At 37.1% G+C, this 23,794-nt stretch overlaps 8 protein-coding genes across 8 annotated transcripts; 2 read left to right on the top strand and 6 right to left on the bottom strand.

Moving 5' to 3' along the window:
• Nucleotides 1–68: 68 nt before the first annotated feature.
• Nucleotides 69–1,169, top strand: Bet3 (blocked early in transport 3). The gene is made up of 3 exons (XM_065307614.1): nt 69–239; nt 320–730; nt 809–1,169. Exons 1-3 carry the CDS (start codon nt 201–203, stop codon nt 893–895), a joined length of 537 nt encoding a protein of 178 aa, XP_065163686.1. The 5' UTR covers nt 69–200; the 3' UTR covers nt 896–1,169.
• On the bottom strand, nt 911–2,730 carry GatA (glutamyl-tRNA(Gln) amidotransferase subunit A, mitochondrial). Its single transcript, XM_065307612.1, has 4 exons — nt 2,612–2,730; nt 2,071–2,558; nt 1,202–2,010; nt 911–1,146 (listed from the first exon to the last, which is right to left on the bottom strand). Exons 1-4 carry the CDS (start codon nt 2,642–2,644, stop codon nt 1,001–1,003), a joined length of 1,476 nt encoding a protein of 491 aa, XP_065163684.1. The 5' UTR covers nt 2,645–2,730; the 3' UTR covers nt 911–1,000.
• Nucleotides 2,730–4,139, bottom strand: PolD2 (DNA polymerase delta subunit 2). Its single transcript, XM_065307613.1, has 2 exons — nt 3,737–4,139; nt 2,730–3,684 (listed from the first exon to the last, which is right to left on the bottom strand). The coding sequence occupies exons 1-2, from the start codon at nt 4,107–4,109 to the stop codon at nt 2,765–2,767; spliced, it is 1,293 nt and encodes a 430-aa protein (XP_065163685.1). The 5' UTR covers nt 4,110–4,139; the 3' UTR covers nt 2,730–2,764.
• Nucleotides 4,140–4,249: 110 nt separating this feature from the next.
• GC (gamma-glutamyl carboxylase) lies at nt 4,250–7,054 on the bottom strand. Its single transcript, XM_065308059.1, is given in 7 exon segments — nt 4,250–4,794; nt 4,858–5,412; nt 5,415–5,579; nt 5,582–5,778; nt 5,838–6,360; nt 6,413–6,640; nt 6,833–7,054. Coding segments are annotated over 6 exon segments (1,917 nt in total). The 5' UTR covers nt 6,498–6,640; nt 6,833–7,054; the 3' UTR covers nt 4,250–4,402.
• A 2,016-nt stretch (nt 7,055–9,070) lies between these two features.
• cnk (connector enhancer of ksr) lies at nt 9,071–14,732 on the bottom strand. Its single transcript, XM_065308071.1, is given in 7 exon segments — nt 9,071–9,574; nt 9,641–11,774; nt 11,777–12,715; nt 12,791–13,566; nt 13,625–13,794; nt 13,936–14,259; nt 14,423–14,732. Coding segments are annotated over 6 exon segments (4,275 nt in total). The 5' UTR covers nt 13,994–14,259; nt 14,423–14,732; the 3' UTR covers nt 9,071–9,376.
• Nucleotides 14,733–14,849: 117 nt separating this feature from the next.
• c11.1 (maestro heat like repeat family protein c11.1) lies at nt 14,850–21,080 on the top strand. Its single transcript, XM_065308058.1, is given in 9 exon segments — nt 14,850–15,222; nt 15,338–15,406; nt 15,466–15,818; nt 15,894–16,345; nt 16,407–18,977; nt 19,031–19,300; nt 19,302–19,853; nt 20,222–20,630; nt 20,689–21,080. Coding segments are annotated over 8 exon segments (4,902 nt in total). The 5' UTR covers nt 14,850–15,222; nt 15,338–15,363; the 3' UTR covers nt 20,941–21,080.
• On the bottom strand, nt 21,066–22,286 carry LOC135795571 (uncharacterized). The gene is made up of 4 exons (XM_065307286.1): nt 21,828–22,286; nt 21,703–21,709; nt 21,413–21,593; nt 21,066–21,336 (listed from the first exon to the last, which is right to left on the bottom strand). The coding sequence occupies exons 1-4, from the start codon at nt 22,284–22,286 to the stop codon at nt 21,087–21,089; spliced, it is 897 nt and encodes a 298-aa protein (XP_065163358.1). The 3' UTR covers nt 21,066–21,086.
• Polr2C (RNA polymerase III subunit RpII33) lies at nt 22,264–23,676 on the bottom strand. Its single transcript, XM_065308069.1, has 3 exons — nt 23,455–23,676; nt 22,838–23,397; nt 22,264–22,566 (listed from the first exon to the last, which is right to left on the bottom strand). The coding sequence occupies exons 1-3, from the start codon at nt 23,538–23,540 to the stop codon at nt 22,388–22,390; spliced, it is 825 nt and encodes a 274-aa protein (XP_065164141.1). The 5' UTR covers nt 23,541–23,676; the 3' UTR covers nt 22,264–22,387.
• Between the last annotated feature and the right edge of the window lie 118 nt (nt 23,677–23,794).

The following is a 23,794-nucleotide window of genomic DNA, read 5'->3' as shown; positions in this document are numbered from 1 at the left end:
AAAAATAAAAAATTCTACCTTGAATCGTGCCGCCATCTTAAATATAAAAAGGTATGCAACCAACGTTACGCCACAAAACATGACAACTAATATAACCTGAACGTGTAAATAAAATCGAAACTGATCGAAACAAACCGCCCCGAATATCCCGTTAATTATCATTGAGCAAAATAAAATAAGTTCTTATAATTTAAATAGAAATGTCTCGCTCCGCTTCAAGAGTTGACACGAAAAAAGTGGTATGTTACCCCTCAAACTCAACAAAAAATTATCCTGATATTCATTTGTTTTGATGCTTTTTTGTATAACAAAAACACAGAATTCAGAGTTAATAACACTTACCTATGGCGCACTGGTAGCCCAAATGGTCAAAGACATCGATAATGTCGACGACGTCAATAAACAACTCGAACGTCTGGGTTACAACATGGGAATTCGCCTCATTGAAGATTTCCTCTCGAAAACACATGCCAGCAGGTGTCTTGATCTGAAAGACACAGCAGACAAGGTACAAACAGCATTCCGTATGTATCTGGGCGTCCAGCCCAACGTGGCCAACTGGAGTCCAGCAGGAGATGAATTTTCCTTCATAATTGACTCAAATCCACTTACTGAACTTGTTGAGCTGCCAGAAGAGATGAAAAACTTGAAATACTGCAATCTCATCTGTGGTGCACTAAGAGGCGCTCTAGAAATGGTGCATTTGGACATTCAGAGTTGGATTGTACAGGTAACAACTAAAAAAATACAAAAATATTGAAAAATTTGGATTTAAAACAAAAAAAAACTAAATTAATATTGATTTCAGGATCAGTTAAAAGGTGATACTAACACAGAAATCCGAGTTAAGTTCATAAGGCGTCTAGAGGATGCAATTCCAGCCGGCGAGGACTAAATATCACAAGTTGAGTTTAAGAAAACACATTTACTGCAATATTTCTAAGAATTAAATTAAATAATTCACATTGTATGCAAGTTTGAACCTTTTTGGTTATTATGGCTATTGTTTGCGGAATTGTACTGCATTTTCAATGAATTTAGCCAGTGCTAAAATCATAGGTTCACTTAATTTACGTCCCATGATTTGTAAACTTATCGGAAGACCTGTTTTCGACAGTTTTATCGGTATAGAAACCGCTGGGATCCCTAAAAATAAAACAAATTAAAAATTACTTCTTAATTTTGTTAGTTATAAACTCACCCGCCATATTGGCTGGTTGCGTACAAAAATCCTGCATGGCACACTGATCTCGATTAGTTTTCTGTACAAAATCTTTATATTTCGGTGCTGTAGATAAAGTTGTCGGTGTAAGTAACACTTGAACATCCTCCCAGACATTATAAAAATCATCCGCAATTAATCTGCGCACTTTCAACGCTTGATTAAAATACTTTTCATAGTTTCTCGTCAAGAGAAAATAATTGCCTGTCAAAATGCGATTTCTGACAACTTCGTTAAAACCAACACTACGCGTTTTACTATACAATTTCTCTGTTGATTCGTTTTCATCAGCTCTGTAACCAAATTCTATTCCATCATACCGCGCCATGTTACTCGCCACTTCACATTGATTCAAAATCGAGTAACAAACAATACTGAATTCAGTATGAGGTAAAGAAACTTGTTTGACAGCAGCGCCACTGTTTTCCAACATGGCGGCGATGTCATTCCATGTCTCCAACACTTCAGGATCAAGATTTTCGCATGCGTACTCAACAGGAATACCGATTTTTAAACCTTTCACGGATAATTGTTTCGCGGAAGGTAAACGAATTGATTTGTAAGGTTTTGTTAAAGTTGTGCTGTCGTCCGGATCATGTCCAGCGATGGCATTCAGTAAAATGGCCGCATCGTCAACATAACGAGTTAAAATACCAGGTACATCCATTGAATTGACTAACGGGATTAATCCCAAACGTGAAACTAGACCGTAAGTTGGTTTTAATCCAACTACACCACAATATGAAGCTGGATTGCGTGTAGAACCGCCGGTATCTGATCCAATGGCTCTGTAAAATTAGTTTTTAGGTTATAAATATGCAACCAACATGGCAGTTATAAAATATTACCCATAACAAGTTCCTGTTGCTACTGCAACAGCACTACCTCCACTGCTTCCCCCAGCAATACAAAAATCTTCTGTGTTTTTAAATCCCCAGCTGTTTTTTGTACTTCCATAAATTGAATCAACTGTTCCTGAACCCATAGCAAATTGATCCAAGTTGGTTTTGCCTATGAGTACAGCTCCAGCTTCACATAATCTTTTATAAACTGTTGCATTGTATGTAGGGGTAAAGTTTTCTAAGATTTTTGAAGCACAAGTTGTTTTGATGCCAGCTGTACAAAAGTTATCTTTTATTGCAATTGGAATTCCATCAAGTTCATTTCTGTCATTTGATTTTTGATAAATTTCATTGGATTGTGTTGATGCCAGCAGGGCTTCTTTGGTTGTAAGAGTAATGAATGCATTTAGGTGTTGAGTTTCTTTGACTCTATCTAAACAAGCATTGAGAAGGTCTGTTGGGGTGAAAACTTTATTATGAAGTAGTTTTCTTGCCTGGAATTATATTAATTATAGTTTATTTATTTATAATTCGGTTGTTTTATTACGTTTCTTATGTTTGTTTGAAGCACTTTTTCCATTTTTAGGTTATTACTTGTAGTAAATTTGAAATAAACATCTCAACTATAGGCAACCAAAATTTCACAAAGAAACAAAATTTGTTTTTTAAAAACTTGTAGAAAAATATTTTTTTGTTATAATTAACATGTGAAACAGATCGGTACACAACTCAAATCTTTTAAATTCAACAAACAAACAGTATTAGTACTCGCAAATTCCGGAACAGCAACTAATCTCACAACTTGTCCATCTTCCCCTTTAATAATTTTCGTTTCAAACTTTCCGTGATTAGCAGTAAAAAATACATTCGGACATGTTTCCATGATAAACGGATCTTTATCGTAATATGGAAAACATCCTAAAGTATCAGGAGCTGTTGGTGCCATATGATTCCATTTCAAACACGCCTCTAACGCTTTTACCGGACTATCAATATCCGAAAATCTCATTATATCAGTAATAGGCTGACCGGAAGTTCCCGCAATTCTACACCCACCAAACTCGCAATCATACGGATTAGTAACAGAATTCATTGATTGATAAATACCAGCTTCAGGAAACATACACATATGAAGATTTTTCTGCGGTAAGACGTGATTAGAAGGATCTGACTCGCCTGGCATAATATCAACTTCAACAACTTGACATAGTTGAGATAAAAAGGTATCTAACGTTTTGACCGCGTCGAGATTTTCATCTGATTGAATAACATTAGTAGTCATTGACACAGTGCGTTTTTCTGTGCTGTTAATCGCTTGAATTGAGTTACCAGCGATTATAACGCGGCTGATTTTTGATGTATCGATGTCGTGCAGGTTGCCTAAACATCCTGCAATCCATTGCGAAAGAAGTTGGAGATTAATCAGACGTTTTTCGTAGTTTTGTAGGTCTAAACCACTCATGAAGACCACATAAACATCATCTGTAGGTAGTGGTAAGTTGATTTGTTGTCTTAGATTGGCAAAAATGATTTCTTCCACTTCAAATTTTCCATCACCAAGATCAGCACCAAGCAGAGCACAAGTTATGCCAGTGACCAACTGGGAAACATCAATATTTCCTGTAATATTTAAAGTATTAATCATTGTTTGTTAGGGGTTGTTTAATAATACCTGTTAGTTTAAATCTTTGGCTTTCATCCTCAATGAAAACAGAATCACTTTCATCAGTGAAATGTTTGTGGACAGGTTGCGGGACAAGTTGATTTTCTGCTTGTAATTGCTTTAATACTGATGGTTTAAGTTTTTGATCCTTGAATAACGTGCCAATCACAATACACTTCTGAGAAACATTATTGGATAATTCAGGTAATTTATAAACAGGATATTTCTTCCCAAATTTCTTCTTAATTTGTTCTTCAAGAACACTTCTCATTTTATCCAAACGGACATTATAAATAGCGCAATATTGTTTAGCGTAATCATTACTGGTGTTATAAAATCTCTTTGAGAAGTTTTTATACTCACACACCACTCGTTCAGGCATTTTACACAAATATTTCACAATGATTTTCAGTTAGACAATTTTTACTTTCAAACAAATTTATGGAGGTTAGAGGTGTTAAAATTCAGCGCCAAGATGTGCGCATGCGCAGTTTATACATTGTTTGATTGATGTAAAACAAGTTGTCTAAAATAATTCAATTTATTTGCAACAAAATATTAACTTCTTTGAGATCAGTTAATTTCCAAAAAACATTACATGTGTGAGATCAAAATAGTTGCCTTTTATCACAGATTTCTAAATATTTCATATTGTGTTTTGATTCCCTTTGTTGTTCAGTCAATTATTGCACGTCTCAACATCGGTTCGTCATATAATAAGTGCAATACTGCCATACTAACTAATTCAAACATTTTAGCGATATCTTCAATTGTCTGGGGACTGTCTTCAATTAACGGGAATGGCGAGCTGGATACTCTTCTCACTTCATACAATTCCGGGTTCTCTGCAAGTGTACCGTTTATGAACGTATACATAAAACAACTCGGCGTTTCGCTAATTGTTTTAACTTTATGGAACACATTCGATTTGAGTGAGATTCGATCGCCTTGATTAAGAACACGAGCACTTGTGGGCTCGTCTTCGATTTCGTAGAGGACTGTGCCTTCAATAATTACAAGCGATATGTTGGTTAAATCTTCGGTTATAAAGTTATCCAAATATAAACCTAAAATGAGTAAGTATTAATTACATAAGCAGCCATTTTGTTTAAATTTTAATTTTTTCTCACCAGGGAAATCAGCAATGAATAAAACCTCACTGTAGTTTGACCATGAGTATACTTCTTCTTGAATCAGTTTCATCTTCTCACGAAAATCACTGTATTCATATAAAATGGGCAGTAACCATTCTACGTTTGAAAATGGCGACCAATTTGCTTTTAACAGGTCGTAGTTTGGATCAAACATTCGCTGTTGAAAGCGTCCATTCAACGAACACCAAACATCAACATAAATCGATATATTGTTCGAAATCTCCGAGTTTGGTATGTTTTTCTGTTGTTTTTCAATTTTAAAGTTTTCTTGCATACATTCAGCGTATTGTAACAACATGTCTGCGTGTTTATTCCAGCGATCATTATGCACCCAAACAGTGGGATCCAAAAACATCTCTTTACCACCATTCTCATTATCAATAACTTTAACAATGACTAAAGTGGTATGCCAGGAATGCACCATCATGTCCCAAGAGTAGCCATAGATTCCATTGGTCCAGTTATTGTTTCCTTTCGTTATAAAATGTGACCATGGTAAAAACATTTGTACTAAACAGTATAACACGATTAAAAATGTGACTTTTGGTGATTTGCTTGTTTCAGGTTTTGGTAAATTCGGTTTGTTTATGGTTTCTTCTTGTTTGACTTCAGTGCGTTGGACGCCATCTTGTTCTTTTGTAAAAACAGCTTTTTCGCTCGTGTAATGAGCACGATAGGCCAATCAGGATCACAAAAATCGGCATTGTCACAATACACACATAGGGAAACATCCCAATACTAAATAACCTTGAATTCATTAAGTGAAACATCCCGCAGAAAACCATCGCCAACGGACGTGTTTTTCCATATAATAAAAAGAAACCAATGGTGAGATCCAATAAAAACCCGGAGATGTGAATTACGAGGTAATCAATTTGTTCAGTTGTAAAAATTAACCTAAAAATGATAAAATCACATATTAGCTTTTAAATGAGGTTATGAGATACAAAACATACCCAAACGGATCAAAAACCCAATGTGTACCCATATTAGCCATGGAATACCCCTCCAACCATTCCATGTCTAATTTCTTCAATCCAGCAAAAAAGTATAAACAAAACAATTGAAATCTTAAAAGGAAATAATTCCAAAACGGAACGCCATCTTGTTTTTCACTTCTAGCTTTTCCACGAGAGTGTAAAAAGGCATCAATTGATAAATGTTCACCAGCATTGGATACCATCATCAATATACCGAGTAATCCATAAAGATAACTGTGATTATTCCAAAATGTTTTGTCCAGGAACAAAATATACCAATAAGGAAGAAGATAAAAGACACACGATGCACGAAACTTGAATCCAAGGCATATTCCTAATGCTCCAAGCCACATTATACCATAAAGAATACACATCCATGGGTAAGATGGCCGCGGCATGAAAGAAAACAGTGGAAAACTGCATGTCATCGGATCGCCCCATCGGATGTCAATTTCTGAACCACCACGTTCAGCAGGGATGTCAAATAACATCAAAAAACCTAAAAATTTTAGTTTAGAATAAAAATAAACTTGTTTTGTTTATTATATTACCGAATAATATTCTGGTGAGTGACAAACTCGCAGGATGCACGTGTTCAAAGAGGAAATCCATGTGCGCCATGTTTAAATTCATCATAATTTGTTTTGTTTATTGTTTTTTGGTAGTTGTGATCAATCGAAAGTGGTTTATGTATAAATTTTCGGCACTTTCGAATTCAAATTGTTGTTATCACAACGCGCGGCCATCCCCGCAAGTGAAACTGCAGCGTCTGCGGCAAACTAAAAATAGCAGAGCATTATTACAACAACCAGCAACTATTTATATCCTTAAATCGCTTAGTTACAAAGTGCAACGGCGAATAAAACTCTCAAAACCCGAAAAAATTGAGTTCAAAACTTTATCAGTAATAAAACAACAAAATTAACAATTTAATTAATTTAAGATTAATGATAGTGTTGAATATATGTTACTTTGTAATTGATGTAGAATGATGTTTTGATTTTTCGGTGTAAAACACTCGGTAGAGGTGAATTTTTTGAGCGGTTTGTAAGATAAGCCGCGTTTTGATGGACTGCGTGCGCGATTAGTCCAACCTTTGCACTCCGAACAGACGAGTTAACAATGCAAATTCGCGAACGATGATCTTGTTGCCATCGGCGGTATTCTGATGTTTCGGAGCGACACCGCCGGCATTTTATATACGCCGGCGGAAAAGTCACGCACGCGTGTCACCATGACGACCCATCCCGCGAACGGGGGATAAAATCGATGCAGATCCACATGCACGTGTCCCTATATACAGTGTGTTTAAAATTCATAAAATCATAATATCATGATTTGTGTTTATTTATTGCAGTGCAATGAACTGTTGTTGAATTTTGCGCAAATTTAATTGAATTGAATTATCTTACGAGTTTAGGTCATTGCACTGTAATTATTATTACTATTGCTTAATAATTTAATATTTGGTTTGTTTGTATACAAATTGTACATATGATGCGTATGTGAGTATGTTGTGTGTGTGTGTGGGAATAAAAAGAAACCACTTGTTGACTGTTGGTGGTGCGGATTATAATGAATGTTTACTATTGCGTCTTGTGCGGGCAACCGGAAGAAAATGACGCCCTCGCATCGTGAGATTACGCTCGTAAAATCGGATTGACTTGTTTACGAGCCAATTTGTCGCCGCAATGTTCCGCACACGTCGGTTTCTCTTCATTAGAGCGTGATAAAATCCAGAATGGCAATGTTATACAAACTGATGGGTAATGAAGTGAAAGTTAAGATTAGATTTGCGAGGATGTTATAAATATTCAGTAGATAACAAATTGTTTGTTGTTTTAAGCAAAAGCATTTTGAAATTATGTTGTCGATATTCGTGAAATGTTTATTTTGGTTGACATTTGAGAATATTTCGCATGTTTTTTGCCGAAACGGGCGAATTGTTTATGGTAATATTTAAGGTGTTATTAAAGATACAAAATGGGGATAAAGCTAAGTTTATTCCAGAAGGGAATATGTTGTAGGTTTTCAGTAAATTTCATATATCTGTGTAATTATAAGTAATTTTTATTTTTCTTGTTAAATTTTCCCACAAATTCAGATCAAAAAGAACAAAAAAATCAAAAATATTAGAACAAACAACACTTTTCAGCTTGCAACGGCATAATACATCGACATAAATTGATAAGATTTGAATTGTTGGAGCTTTTTCTTGATGAAATTTTATTTATTAATTAAAATTTAGTTTTTATGGATTTTACTAGTTTTATTAAACACTGCGACATGTAAAATGTCTGATATTGGCATAGTACCTATACCGAAACATGCTGCAATGTTTAATGAAACTAGTGAAATTTCTAAAAACTCGATTTTTTTGACAAATAAATCGTTAAATTGTACAAAATCTCCGAGTTTAGTATGATTTTATGTAGCTTTTCAATTTTAAAGTTTTCTTCCATACATTCTGCGTATTGTAACTACATGTCTGCGTGTTTATTCGAGCGATCATTGTGCACTCAAACAGTGGGATCCAAAAACAATTCTTTACCATTATTCTCATTATCAATAACTTTAACAATGACTAAGGTAGTATGCCACGAATGCACCATCATGTCCCAAGAGTAGCCATAGACTCCATTGGTCCAGTTATTGTTTCCCTTTGTTATAAAATGTGACCATGGTAAAAACATTTGTACTAAACAGTATAACACGATTAAAAATGTGACTTTCGGAGCTTTGCTTGATTCTGGTTTTGATAAATTCGGTTTGTTTATGGTTTTTTTTGTTTGACTTCGGTGCGCTCGACCGCCATTTGCAACTTTTGAAGAAATAAGTTCTTTTTAGCTCATTCCTGGGGGTTATCATTTCAATAATATTACAACAATAATATTACTTTTCCGGTAGCAACAGTATAAAAAGCAAAGAATATTATACCTTGCAACAAATAAAAAAAAGTGATTAATTTGTCTTGTGTTATAAAACTGCAATATTTTCGAAAATATCAAATGCTCAGCATTTAAAACTATAGTAAATCAAACAGAAATTAATTTCGCATCTAATAATTTTAAAACACTTCTATTTTTTGACAATGCACTGTAAAAAGCTAGTTTTGCCAATACCGTTTCAAAATCCGCTCTTAAACAATCTAACTAAAATAAAAAATAAAATTTAATTAAATATTTACAGGATAAAATTACTTTTAAATATTAGAATTAATTTTTATATATTTAACAGCCAACAAAACGTTTATTATACATCTTTGTACACATAGAAAAAACGTTTCTGAGTCAATTTGAATAAAATTTACATATTACTACCTACCTAGTCTATAAATACATTCATAGTTAAATAAAATATCTGAGAGCCTCATCTTAATATTTCATTTGTGGCATAAAAATATCTAGATTTAAAAGTTTAATAAAGCGTAGTATTTAAATATTAATAATTGGAATAATTGCACAAAGTTTTGATTTCAATTTCGGTTTCGCCTTCGGGCGAAAAAACGTTAACCATCACTTTTTCGACTGTTTGCGCAAAAGTGTGCCCTGCGGATTCGACAGAGAATACGTCTCCGCTTCGAAAACCGGCGGATATTCAAGTCCTGGATAATCCTGTATCACTTGTGACTGCGAATGTGACAAACCCATCCGATCGGAGAATTCAGGTGAATCTGTAGCGAAGGAATCAGCTGATGTCGATGATGATATAAACTGCAAAAATCAAAAAACACAAAATAAAATGGCCGCTGCATAATTAAACAAATAAATAAATATTACCTGATCTGGAGAATTCCACGTGCTTGACGGACTACTCCCACTGTCATAACTCAAACCCATCTTCGAAGAGTGCTTATCTTTCTCCTTTTTATGAAAAAACTTAAACATGCTCTTCTTCTGGGAAGCACCAGTATTATCCAAATGTAATTCAAACCCATGCGAACTATACTTTTTATCATCCCGAGATAAAGGCAAGGATAATGGCGTATTTTTCAAACTCATACTTTTCACCTTCGAAGAAACATGCGGATCATTATACAAACTCCTATTCTGCGCATATTGCACATCCGTAGTCACTTGCGGCCTGTAAATCATCTCATACGAATCCGAAGCCTTCAAACTCTTCGACGATGTCGACTTGGCTTTGTGCGATAGATAATTCTGCTTCTGTGGTGTTCGTGGCAATGAATGATTCGCCAGTCTTACTTCTCTCGGTAATTCTCTATCTTTATTCCTTGATTTGATCGAAGATGACCGCTTACCGAAACAAGAACTTTCCTTTTTGACAGTTTCCTTTGTATCTGTACAATCTGAAGATGTCCGCATGTGGGTTTTATGCGCGCGTGTCCGGGTAGGCACCTCTCCGTACACCACATCAGGTTGGATCAAATTCGGGTTGATCGGAGGTAGATCAGTGACCATACCTTGCGATTCCCTAATCATTAACTCCTCTAATGTCAGCAAACCTTGCATACTTCCATCATTCCGTGATTTATGATGGTGTGGAAAACCATACAAAGGAAACTGATCAATATTACAAAGTGTGGGATTACTGGCATGTCGCGTGGATAGTTTAACTGGATTATTAGGAACTGGAAGTTCTGATTGAACAGAATTTGGTATGGAATCAATGCTAGCGGTGGTGTTAACCATACTTTTCGACCCTTCTGCTTTGGATGATCTAACCTCACTTTCATTACCACATACAGAAGTGGTTTTGTTAACATTCGCAAAGTTAGGAATGTGTGATGTGAAATTTCCAATTGTTGTTGAATTAGTTATTTTTCTATACGATCTAAACTGTGCAGTTGGCACTGGTACGGTGTTCTTTTGTGGATTTGACTTGTTGAAAAACCTTTTCCTGTCTAAACTAGTGCTGCCGCTACTGCTGCTAACACTGACATCTCGTTTTCGTGACGCGAACTTTTTCAGCGAGTTAAATTTAATAATACCATCGGATTTTTCACTCTTCGTTGATGATAGAGTACTGGTATCATTATCACTCTCATTATCCGTCTCGGAGTATTGAATCTCATCTGTTGACTTAGATAAATCCAATACTGGCGCGGTTGCAATCGTGATAGTCTCCAGCCAAACGCTGAGCGTTTCTTTGCTTTCCGCAGAAAAGTAAAACACCGTGCCGGTGTGATATACTTTGAATGCGTTCATTCGTGATTTCACTTCGGTGGCTTCAGTCACGGTGAAACCAGAGAGAACAATGTAACACTCCGCTTTGGTTGATTCCTTTGATGCAAAACCATATAAACAGTGCTGATTTAAGACAAACCAGCGTTTTTCCCAGTGAATGTTCGAATCATGTTTGCTTTTTAGCCTCTGATGTAAAAACCCTTGCATTTCACCCGGACTCACATCATTCACGCTGACTTTTCGACGTTTTAGAAGCAAAGAATTCTTTTTCTTTTTACTCTTGCTTGAATTGCAGATGGCGCGCACGAGGGAAGTACTCGGCGATGTTTTGTGTTCTTTTTCTTTCGTTGGTTGTTTGTGCGTGTCGATTTTAAACACGTCGCGTGAAGAATTACTGCTGATGCATGTCAGATTACTTATGCTACTCTTCAGCGGCGTGTCTTCTTTTTCCTTGAAGTATTTCGTTACAGGCGTTGATGCTTGTTTAGGATCAAAATCTTGATCTGGTATTGTGACAGCGCCGCCATATTGAATTTTTGTCGGCGTGCTTGGGGGCACATCACTCAATATATCAAAATCAGTCTTTTCTTTTTGTGCATCTTGTACTGGTACTTGAACATCTTTTTTGTACTGTTCTGGTATATTCGTCCGCGGAGGTGGTTTCGGTGGCACATCCAATTTGGATTTCCTAACCTCAATCACAGGTGGATATCGTACAAGTGGTATACCCAACTCGTACTTTATTTTACTCTCTGGTATATCACCTTTTCAACTTCAAGTTTAACTGGTTGCCTAGCAGGTATTTCGGGTTGTTTTTCAGTGATTTTGACAGGTTTAACCTCTGTTTTTAACTCTTCGAGCTCTTCTTGCATGTCATATGCTGGTGTACTGTGACTTTTGTCTAATTTACCTCTCAGTTTTGTAGTTCTTGGAAGAACAACAGGTTTTGCTGGTGGAGGCGGTGGTGGTTGTGAGTTTTTACTCAATCTGGGCGCAACTGTAGGTTTTTCGAACTTTTTGATAATGTTATCAATGCGAAAATCTTCTAAAACAGTATCTCGGACTGTAACAGGCGGTGATCTCGCTTTGTGCGCTTCATTGATACTTTCCTTAATGGATTTCACAGATGGCGGACTTGTGCTGACACTTTCTTTTTTCACCAAAGCGGAAGTTTCGTTGTCATTTGCGTCGGTAACCGGACGCGCCATCTTACTCCTATCCTGGAGATCTTCACATTCGTCAATAAACTCAATACTTTCATCACGCAAACTACTTAAGGAAGTAGCGCTAATCGCGTTCTGCTGCACATACAACTTTTTCTCACTTGCCGTATCAATAATCGTCCGTGTGTCATCAAAGTTGACAATCTTTTTGCGCAAACTAGACCCGAAGCCAATCACCGTCGATGGTCGCAAGTCGCGCTCGAGGCCGTGACTGCACGAGGCACTTTTATCGCGAATGTACGGCTCATCATCGTAGTTGTCAGCGCGTAGCGTGTGCTTCACTTCTTCGAGGCCGAGCGATGCGCTAGAGCGCACACTCATTGGCGTTGCGCCCGTAATTGTATTACGGCGCTGCAGCACCGAGCGCGGTTTCAGCGGGTATAAACGCGCGGCGTTCTCGAGTGGAGAGTCAGGTGGTTCGCCATCGCTTTCGCTCGAACTCACATCGGCATCGACTTCGGGAATTGGTGCGGCTTGTGCTAATCTGCAGCAAACAGAGCAGAAATAAATATATAACCAGTAGCGCATTACAGGAAACTGTAAAAATGTTTTTACTTACTTATGAATAGCAATCGGAGGTAAATCAGGAATAGCCAAAAGTCTCGGTGATGGTAAATTCTCATTCCATCTGGAAAATGGCGCCGATCGTTTCCTACTTGGTAGTCGATAAGGTTTCATATAAATCTGACCGTAAACTTTCGTATGTCTCGGGCGTTTCTTTAAGGTTAAAACAATTTCCGACGGACTTATCTCCAACAGATGCATGACTTCCTTCGGATTCCATCCAACCACAGTTTGATAATTAACCTGTACAATCTCATCTCCATCTTCTAACTTTGTATTAATATGCGAAACAGAAATCTCTGTAATTTGATGGACGCCATTGTTGCTCGGCAAGATACTAAAACCACAATCCTGTTCTTTTTTCTTAATAGTGCACAAATCAAGTGTTGCGGGTTGCAGAATCATAGGATCAGCAAACTCCTGAATGATTTTATCCGCTAATTTCGTGATTCGATCACAAATATCTCTGATGGATATGTTCGGTGTGACGGTAAAGTTGTCTCTATGTGCGGTTGTAGCCATTTCCAGGCCCATTTGAAGCAAACTCGTTTTTAGTTCGTTGTAGACTTTGTCTCCGGCAAATGGCGCTTTATCCAACCAACAAACCAAGGGTTTTATCATGGTTAAAACAGTGTGGACGTCGGATAATGTTTGTGTTTGTAACATTTTTGAATCATCAGGTTGAGTATGGAGTTCACGGTTTAAAGAATTTGATGTGCATGATAAATGCATGGCTAACATTTGGAGATTTTCTTTATCCAACTCATAATGCTAAAAATATGATTATTTAGTTGAGTTTTTAGTATAAATTTATTTGATTTTTACTCACAAAATTTCTCAAATGTTCAACAGCTTCCAGAATAAGTTCCTGATGTCCAAGAAATTCCATTCCGAGGTGTTCCAAGTCATCCACTCTCAAATTCAACAATCGATGACCATTCACACCATTATTCTCGAAGGATTTTGAATCCACATATGGTTTGATAGCTGGATCTATGCCTACAAATAGAAACAGTAAGAATACATTCTAAGTGAATTCAAGTTGTTAAACAATTGAAGCATGAACTGAAGGTTGATGTAATTGAGCAGTATTAGCTTAAACTGTAAGTAACCATTGCTAATTTAAGTAATTGCGAATACCTTTCAACCAGTCGGTCACTTGTTCGACGGACCAATCCTTCACGTTCATGTACGCCATCCTCGCCGGGGTGGATTCCTCTGGGGCGTTAGCAGGTTAACACTAGTTGCTGATGCACAGGAAGCAACCGACACTACGACACTGCGGCGTTTATAAATAAACAACACTATCACTCATCGCTGCGATTGGCCGACAACGGTGTTCATTCATACATCGCTCAGAGCACGCAAACTTGAATGCGCCGCTCGAAATAATGCCTGGACAGCATCACGAGTGCGAGGCTAGCGATGGACGAGTAAAAGAATGTTGTGGGAGGAGGAACACAACTACAAAGTGTTTTAAAATCATGAAAAAATAACTAAAACGCATAAAATCCATTTAAAGTGATGATATAACATTCAGAGAATGAAATGATTCATTTATTACGTAATATTTATTGGTTTCATATGGATTTTTGTGTGTTTAGAATGGTTTTATAGTGATTATTACCTAAAAGTGTTGTTTTCGCCCAGTATGTTAAGGTTGCCGGATGACCTTTGTCGCTGTATCTCTTTCGCTTCCTACTCGTGCCTTATTCCACACTCGCAGCATCAACGGCTCATCTCGTTCAATCTCGCTTCACGCTCGCTTCGTTCTGTTGTTTCTCGTGTTTCTGGCTGGCCGGCTCAATGAATCATCGCTCTTTGTATTTGTACACAACGCACTTGTGCAAGCATAACAGGTTCATGTTCCAGCCTGCATGAAACTTGAATCAACAGGAACACAACGCATTTAATAGTCCAACAAAATAAAAATAAAAATAGAAACAGCTTTAAGGGTTGTTTAAGTATTAAATATCAGAAAAACTTTATAAAAGAATATAAATTTGATTTAAATTAATTTAAAATGACAAAATAATCTGATGATGAGTTTATTTGAGCTGCTGAATTTGTAGATTAAAATACAACAGCGAAAAACATACGCCTGACAACAATGCACAACAACAACAATTTTGTTTTATGCAAATATTGCATCTTTTTTTGTTAAATTCATTGTTTTTAACACTCACGCATTGTTTAAACGCGCATGCGCAATCCGAATCAGCTGATAAACTGACACCGAGTTTTGTTTAGTGCGCTACGGCTATATTTACGAATTGTTGTGTAGTAAAACAGTCACAATACACTTGTTTATTGTAAATGACATGCAAATGATGCAGTATTGCGCCACGCAGTGTTAACAAACAAGTGCGATCCAAAGGATGTAAAGAGTGGAGAAGCGATAATCGCGCTGAAACTGAATCATAGAAAGTGAGTAATCGATTTTACAAGCGAATTTGCAATCATAATCCGCTTTTACACTTGTGGGTGTCCCATCGGTTAGTGACTCCTCATTTGATGCGTGTTATCAGTACATTTTTTTTAGTTTTTGGGGTCAAATGAGTTGAAGCAATGAACGGAACGATGAAAACTACCGGTGAAACGCAGATTCAGAGTGAGTTTACAGTATTTATCAAATTAAAAACAGTTAAAATGTGTTTTAAATATTTCTAGTTGCGTTAGGCACACTGCTTGATTGTGCCTATGATAAAAACAACTTAGTGTATGAAACTGTCAATACTTCACTGAGAAAAATCGCTAAGAAGCATCCAAATGAGGTTCTCAAAGCGTGTTGCCTATTTGGCAGGCGCATTGAACCGAAACCCACCGCCGAACATATCGGTGTTATTCTGGAAGCAATGGAAGATATTTGTAAAGAACATATTGTTTATGTTGATGGAGATACAATTATTCTTTTGCTTGAATTTTGTCTGGAGTTAATGACGCAGAATCCAGGTTATGAACCCATGACGCAAATGCCGGCTTGTGGCGTGTTGGTGGCAGTTGGGGTTAAACATGGCGTACAAGTAAGTTGCCACCAGATGGCCGCAGTGTCGCTAACCAATTCTTATAATTTTCATTGTTTTTTAATTTTAAATTAGGTTGTTGATGCGTTGTTAAACAAAATGTCCGCCGGTGTAGTGCCACATTACACAATCCCACACACGTTGGGATCACTTTCCAGTGCCAATGCCTACGGGGTCGTACCGTACTTGAAAACAATACTCGGAATAATGTTGCCATTACTTGCCGGTTTGAAACAGGAACCTTTAAAGCAGGCATTCGCGTACAGTTTAGGTAAGTTCTGCGAGGCCATCTTGGAATACACAACCAATCCGGAACAAGCACCAGACTCGACAATTTCCGTGCAAAATTTTCATACCGAAATGTCTATGGCGTTTGATGTTTTATTCTCCGTGTGGCTTAACGGCAAGGAAGCCAAATTAATCGAAACTGTTTTGTATGCGATGGCGGCCATGTTTGGCATCATTGGAGAGGAAAAAGTTCGTCAACATACGAATAAAAGTGTTCAAGTTCTGCTCTCTTTATACAGGTTAGTTATTATCTCACAAAACTAACTAAAATAACAAAATAATTACATTTTTATTTAATAGAAGACATAAAGAATCCCAAGCGATTACAAAATGCATCGGTTCGGTGATTTCAGTAGCGTCACAAACAGATGGCACTCTTCTCGAACCACAATTAACACAAATCCTACAATCTCTCTCGGAGTTAATTTGTATAGTACCAGATTATGCGCAGCCAGAACTTTTACGTTCCCACTCTGAATCCCTGCGGTGTTTTGAATGTCTTTGCACACATTATACAGACCATACAGTGGATCATGTTCTTGTATTGTTAAAACACCACAGCGAAAAGGAACGCAGTAAAGGATTAATCATCCTTACACACCTTACAAATTCATCAGACGCTGCAATCAAAAGTCGCTTGAAAGACATCCTACTCATGTTGAACAACATGCTGAACGAAGTCAGCATCAAAGTAAAACGTTCCTTGATGAAAACAATCGTTGCATTTGCCTACAAAGGATTTTTAATACATCCAGACGCGAACGCCGAGAATTATCTGCAGTTTATTGTGAAATTATGCTGCAGACAACAAGTTTTAACACCGACTGATCCGCATGAGTTATCGGACTTGAAACAAACCGCAGATAACACTCTATACATGATGAGTACGTCAGTGAAAGAACTTGATATGATTTTATGGAATATGTTGATGAAATGCATGCTGAGCGCGGATTATGTTGATGCGAATGTGATTTTATTAAGATGTTTGACACATCTTGCATCTAGGAAGATTTGTAAGGATAGTTGTGAGCAAGGATTCGTTCGGTGTCTTGCAATGTTAGGCAAACCACTGGAGCATTACCGAGGTAACTTTGTTTTGAACTTTTTGAAAAACATAAGAATATGGGAGACGGACGGATATAAAACAGTCTGGGAAAATCGCCTGCCAGGACTTTTAAAATATCTAGAAGCAAATTATGATTCTTTTAATACGAAAGAATGGGAGGATATGGTGTTTGACTTTTTATCAGCGCTGATTGATTCTGTGAAAGATCATAAATTTGAAGAGGGATTAGTTCGATGTGTCAAGGAACAATTACCATTTTATGCAATTCGACCTTCTGATGTTGATATAATGACCAAAAACAACGAAAAAAGTTTCCTGCTTAAATGTCTTGCAATAATCTCTTGCCACTTGATTGACAAGGATCTTATCACTGATGTAATGGATACAATTCTGCAAAGTGTCAAATTAAACGACATCAATGAACTGCAATCATGCGCAGAAGCAATTGGTATAGCTTCACGATCACATCTCAAATTAGTACTGGACAAACTTTATGTCATACGTAAAGATGTCCTGCTTAAAAAGAATAACAAGTTCTTCAATTTTGGTTTTATGAAAGGACAAAAAGGTGAAGCTGAATTGGAAAGAATTCGCTTTGTCTTGTTAGCAAGTTATTCTGAAATATGCAATGAGGCACCCGGTGATTCTTTACTACCAATTATTCAAAGTGAAATTCTTGATTTTGTTTTATTAGAACTTAGTAATTGTAAAGAATACGTCATTCGAAAGGTTTGCCTGAAAGCTGTGGGTTGTATAGCAGATGCCATGCATCCAAACCGTAATAAACTTCACATTCAACTGCAGGATAAAGATAAAGTCCTGCAGGCTGTATCAGCGCAGATTCAACTACACAGTGGACCAGAATACGTCGAACTCTTTCCAGTGGTGATACCGGTGTTGACATCCCTGGTAAGATTACCAAATGTACCCGAATCACAACAACGTCTACAACTGTTGAAACTATGTTTTGATAATGTTTTTAACGCATCGGCGATTTATTGTAAACTGGGAAGTGAAGGGCATGGAGATGTTAAACTTTCACAACATGTATTTGCTAGTTTCTCAAAGGTGAATCTTCTTGTACAAGAATTACTAGTGCAGAGTATTTCACCAGCCACTTTGGATGAAATCTTCACATTACTTGAACCTTGGTTAGGACGCAAGAAACTTGAACATAGGCTACCCGCATTGGAGGCATTACGCACCACTTTACAGACTTATCTAGATAACATGAAATTCGCGTATGAAGGACCTTCAACCTTTGGACAAACTGGAATTATTCTCGCGAGAGTCGCCCCGAGGTGTACAGATCCAAACAAAAACACCCGGAAAGTAGCTGTTGAATGCGTCTGTCTTATATTATGCATTTCATCGAGATATGAAGGACACATGCGTGATCATGATAAAATCATCAGTAATGCTTTATCGCATGTGCAAGAACAGATTGATACAGAAGATCCGAAGTTGATGTTTAATTTAGTTACGGATTTAGCGAATGTGATCTGTCATCATGTGCCTAAGTATCAGTTTGGACACTTGGTGGATACATTAATCGATGGTTTATTGGATGCGGAGCCTTCTAGCAGTGCAGGGGCGGGTGTTTTGTTAAACACGGTGGTAACTCTTAAAGGTGGTGAGCTACAACCGTTTGTGACAGAGTTGATTGAGAAATTATTGGCGGTTTATGATAAAATCACCAATAAACGCACGCAGCACACAACATTGCTCACAGTGTTGAGTTTTGGTAATCATCATCTTAAACCAGTTGTAAATGTGGTGTTACAACAGCCTTTGCCTTATAACAAGTAAGTTTTATAGAATATTGTCTGTTTTTTTTATTATTAGTGATAATTTTTAGCGCTGCATGTTTATTTTGGTCTATATTAGCATCGGGCAGTGCATTGGTTGTGGAAATAATGGATGCTTTAAAAAAGATCCTCAAAGCTGGGAATTATTACGAAGAAGAAAGACATATTGATAAGTTAAAAATAGCTACACTTCGACCTTTGCAGGCTCTGTGTGCTTTGCAAGAACTTTTACGAAGTGTGGAAACACATGAAACGTGCAAAGCACAATTCCCGGAAATATTTTCATTGTTGATCATCGCTTTTGCTTCTATATACAGCAGCGCCTGTCTTCGCAAACGCTGAGAAAAAAGCTAATTCTATAACAAATCGCAATGCGTATAAGCTGCTTCCATTTACAATGTGTAAAGAGACTTTTAAAGCTTTCCTGGTGAATGCCGGCTCGCAGAATGCGGGAAATATCTTATCATTGTGTACGGATTCGATGGAATCGTTTTTGGAACATGTTCCACAGTTGATTGAGCATGTGTGTAATGATTTCCCACAGAGTTTATCGTGGGTTGTGGCGTGTTTAGGGCCTAGTATTCGATCGGAATATGAACCGCAGCGAATTGCAGTGACTGTGATTTTTGCGTATTTGTTGAAACATATTGGAGGTGTGGCTAGTTTGACTAGTGGCAGTGGTGATGCTATGTTGGCGGAGAATGTTTTGGATATGTTATTGGATGTTCATCAGGATGCGAGTTGTGTTGTACGGAGATTGTGTTTGAGAGGATTGGGTTTTGGTGCGGAGTTTTTAAATCCCGAGCTGGTTGTTAGAAGTTCACAGAGTATTCTGGGGGCGCTGATGCAGGGACTGGATTATAAAAATGCAAGGTAACTAATTTTATAATGTTTTTTTCTACTTCTACCTTTAAAGCGTTACTTTTTTCCCGGATTTGAGGGATGAAAAGTGGCACTTTAATCACGGATGGCCGCGGCCGTGACTAAAGTACTTCAATTCATAACCTCACATTTCCAAGTAGTGTGCGAACGAATTTCGAAGAGTTAAAACACAAAAGTTCAAATTAAATAGTTCAAAACCTGAAAATTAAGTTTAAGTTGAAAAATAGCATAAATATATCGCTAAACGTTGATAAAGTGCCACTTAGCGTACTTGATTCTTAATATACTAATACTCGCCTATAATTTTTCGCATGTTTGTATAATTCTTTCGTTATTTTAATATAATTGTTTTCTTTTAGTGAATCTGCAGTTGCACTCGAATCAATGTTAAGTTTCTCGAAAATTCTAAAAGTAATCGACACCAAAAACCTCGGCCAAACACAAGTGACAGCTTCAGTTCGTATTAAGCCACTGCTACAACACGAATCTTCCGAAATACGCGAAGCGGCTTTCCTGCTTTTCGGAGATTTATCTTCATCTCTGGGTCCTGACGATGCTTTCAAAGAACAAATACACGGAAATCTAATCACGTTACTCCTACATTTACGTGATGTGGACAACCAAGTCGTGAAAGCATGCAAATGTACCCTCAGAAAAGTAGGACCCTTTATAGAGTCACCAAAAGTTAATATCCTTATACAGGATCATCTCCTAGAGGAAGCAAATCTTCATTTTAATCAATTCTGTACTGATTTTGTTAAAGCCATGGTGAGTACCAACGAAAAATGTAATTATTTAAATTAATTTTATGTTGTAATATTTTTAGAGTGAGAATATGCAAGATTATTTCCCGCAATTCATCATGACCACGATATCTTTCTTCAAAAGTACATGGACGGATATACGCGCTAACAGCGCCCTAGCAGCAGGGTTATTATACTCTCAATCTACTCCAGAGTGTAGATCACAAGTGTCTTTGGACACTTTAAGCTACAGATTATTGCAGCTTGTCAAAGACAGCGAGCCTGAAGTTCGCGCACGCGCGACTGAAGCACTAGCTTACGTTTTCACAACGTAAATATACAATACTAAATATAATACACTTAACTAAGAGTTACTTAAATGTAAGTATGTAATACTACTTAAAAGGTAACCAACATTCCTAGTCTATAAAATGTTGAGAATATGAACTGGAAAAATATATATATATGACGGAAATTTTAATTACTTTTCATAGTTATTGTTAGCGTGGTCAAAGTGATTGACAAATACAGTGTCGTTCGTTGTGTGCATCGGATGTTGCATTGGTAGTTCAATTTTCTGCGCGTCAATGCTTGTCATGTCCGGTTGATAGCCGCAATAACCCTCGAGTCCTTTATTGTGCGGCAAACGCAATTTGTCGGTTTCAATGAGGGTTGTGAGGCGATCGATTGTTTCAGGCGCGATTATTGACGTCAGGGGTTTTTCGGGAGTTCTGTTAATTATTAATAAAATTTGGTAAAAAAGAAATGAATTTATACGTTATAATATTTAAATCAAAAAATACTAACTTGTTTTGATAAAATCTCGTCCAGTAATTCACAGTGGGATCAACTGTGGCTCGCATTTGTTTGTGATCCCATGTTTTGAACACTTTACTCGTGTCTTTGTCAATTGGAGGGATGATTGATGGAACAAATCGTGTTACACCTTCGTCTTTTATTTGACAGGGGTGGGGATAATCGGAATGGACTTACAATCTTCAGTATTTGGATCATTTTCCTATAATAGTATATTAAGTATCAAGTGCGCTAAACGGCACTTTAACCACGTTAACGGTCGTGATGCTTACGCTATTTACTTCCACTCTATTTCTACGTAGGAATAGGTTATAAAAGGTTATAAATGTATGGGAGTGGCTAAAACCTGTGACTAAAGTACTTTAGCCACGGCTTTGTCACGTAATTCAATATCTTATCTAATTACCTTTTTTTCTAGTTCAATAAAATCATGTGCTTCCTTCATCGCGCGTCTTGAATCAGTCGTATACATATACGAAAGTAATAAATTCCTCACTTCTGGATCATCGACATCATCAACACTCACTGCACTCTGCATATAAACCCTTGGCCGTGTCTTAATCACCTCTTCTTTGCGTCTATCTATCATTTCTTTAGGAATATCACACACATCCATTTGCGGATCAACTATTGGACGCGTACGCCATAATAAATTCATTGGGACATATTTATCACCACGCAGTTTGGTCAATGTTTCCGAACATGTGTACAGGTGGTGTGTTGGCGGTGGTAAATCATGTTTCTCATCTCTGGCAGATGACCAGCGATGTTTTACGTAGGGTTCGAGAGGTGGGACACGGTAATCGTTTTGATGAGTTGTTTCTGGCTCAAAGAGGGATAAGTTTTCTTTTTTGTGAATATTCATGTTGTTTTTGTATATTAAAATAATGTAAAGTGATTTTTCAGGGTATAAATGACAGTTACAAGTGGCATAAGTTGTTGCCTAGTGAAAATTTAAAGAAAAAATTAAATAGCTAATACGTCAGTTTGTAATTCTTGGGTGAGTTGAGTGAGAAGATTGGTGAGTTTGTCTTTGAGCATATCAACACCCATCGAGACGATGTTTTCCGGTTTCAGCGCGCCGACAGACTCCACGTTGTAGTAGAATTTGTTAGGGACAGCGTCGCCATTATACGGAGCCTCATCTAAAGAGGATTTGCATGTTTATTAATATCATAGGATATAAATTTGTTATTCAAATAAGAAAATATCCTCAAAAGTATGAAAAAGTTGATATTTCATCATAAAATGGCCGCCATTTTGTCAAATGTCAAAAATATCATATCAACTTCCTTTTAATCTAAGTTAGGTTAGGAAAAGTTGATATTCCGTCATAAAATAGCCGCCATTTTGTCAAATGTCAAAATTTTTGATCAACTTCCTATTAATCTAAGTAAAATCATATAAATTACTTACATTGATCCTCAGCCAGTTGTGTATATTCACTCTTTGGCCACTCATCAGGTTTTGGAAACAGAGTATGCCTCATAGCATTATCAGGATCATACTCAAAGCAAACTCCAGCTGTAGGATTCCACTTTGCATGCTCCTTTCCAAATCCCTTCTTAGCATAAGCCCTCATTTTCAACTCCTGCCCTTTTCTCAGTTTAATAATCAAAATTTCATCAGTTTCTCCATACTCAGCAGGATCTTCATCTCTGTGCTTGGAAGTAGCAGGCACAACTCTTGGATCACTTGATTTCAAATCAGCAGTGGTTACATGCCTGGTTTGATCATCTGTGCATTTCACATCTAGTGTGAATTCAACACTGCAGTTTGGACAAAAGTCGGAACACATGCAATCACGCGGATATTGCAATTCTTGGACAACATCATCAGAAATCAGTGGGATTAAACCAATTCTATGTGCAAGGAATTCATCACTTAGCACAGTCGAATTTGCTTCGAGTTTCACCCAATCGATTGCAATTGTGGGCGTTTCGGCGATTAGAACTCTTCGAATACTGTTTGCTACACTGAATGTTTTGGTTGTTTAGATATGGTGAACATAGTTTGTGTTTTGTTTTACGTACCTTAAATCGGTGTCTTCCACGTAAAACTTAACATTTTCATCGGTTAAATCAGTGATATGCACTGAAGGTTGATTAGCATATGGCATTTTTAAGTATTACAATTAATATTTTTGAAGAATTTCGCAAGATATTGTTAAAATTAAGCTTGTTTATGCTTGTTTTTCACTTTTTTGATATGAAATTTAAGGTTATGTCAGCTGAACTCGCCGGATGAGCCGATCTAACCCGAATAATGTAAATTGCAACACTGCATTCAGCTGGTTGATGAATCAGTTGCAATTAAAATTTTCCTGGAATAAACTTTATTCCACCAGAAAAACTGAAATCAAATATTTATTTT

This window comes from Atheta coriaria, unplaced genomic scaffold (assembly GCF_025399875.1).
Source record: "Atheta coriaria isolate IRGN ID8LTWV9N9 unplaced genomic scaffold, Caltech_Dcor_3.1 hic_scaffold_7_pilon, whole genome shotgun sequence".
Classification (NCBI taxonomy): Eukaryota; Metazoa; Arthropoda; class Insecta; order Coleoptera; family Staphylinidae; genus Dalotia; species Dalotia coriaria.
Note: the sequence above shows the minus strand (reverse complement) of the source record. Positions and strands in the feature narration are given on the sequence as shown.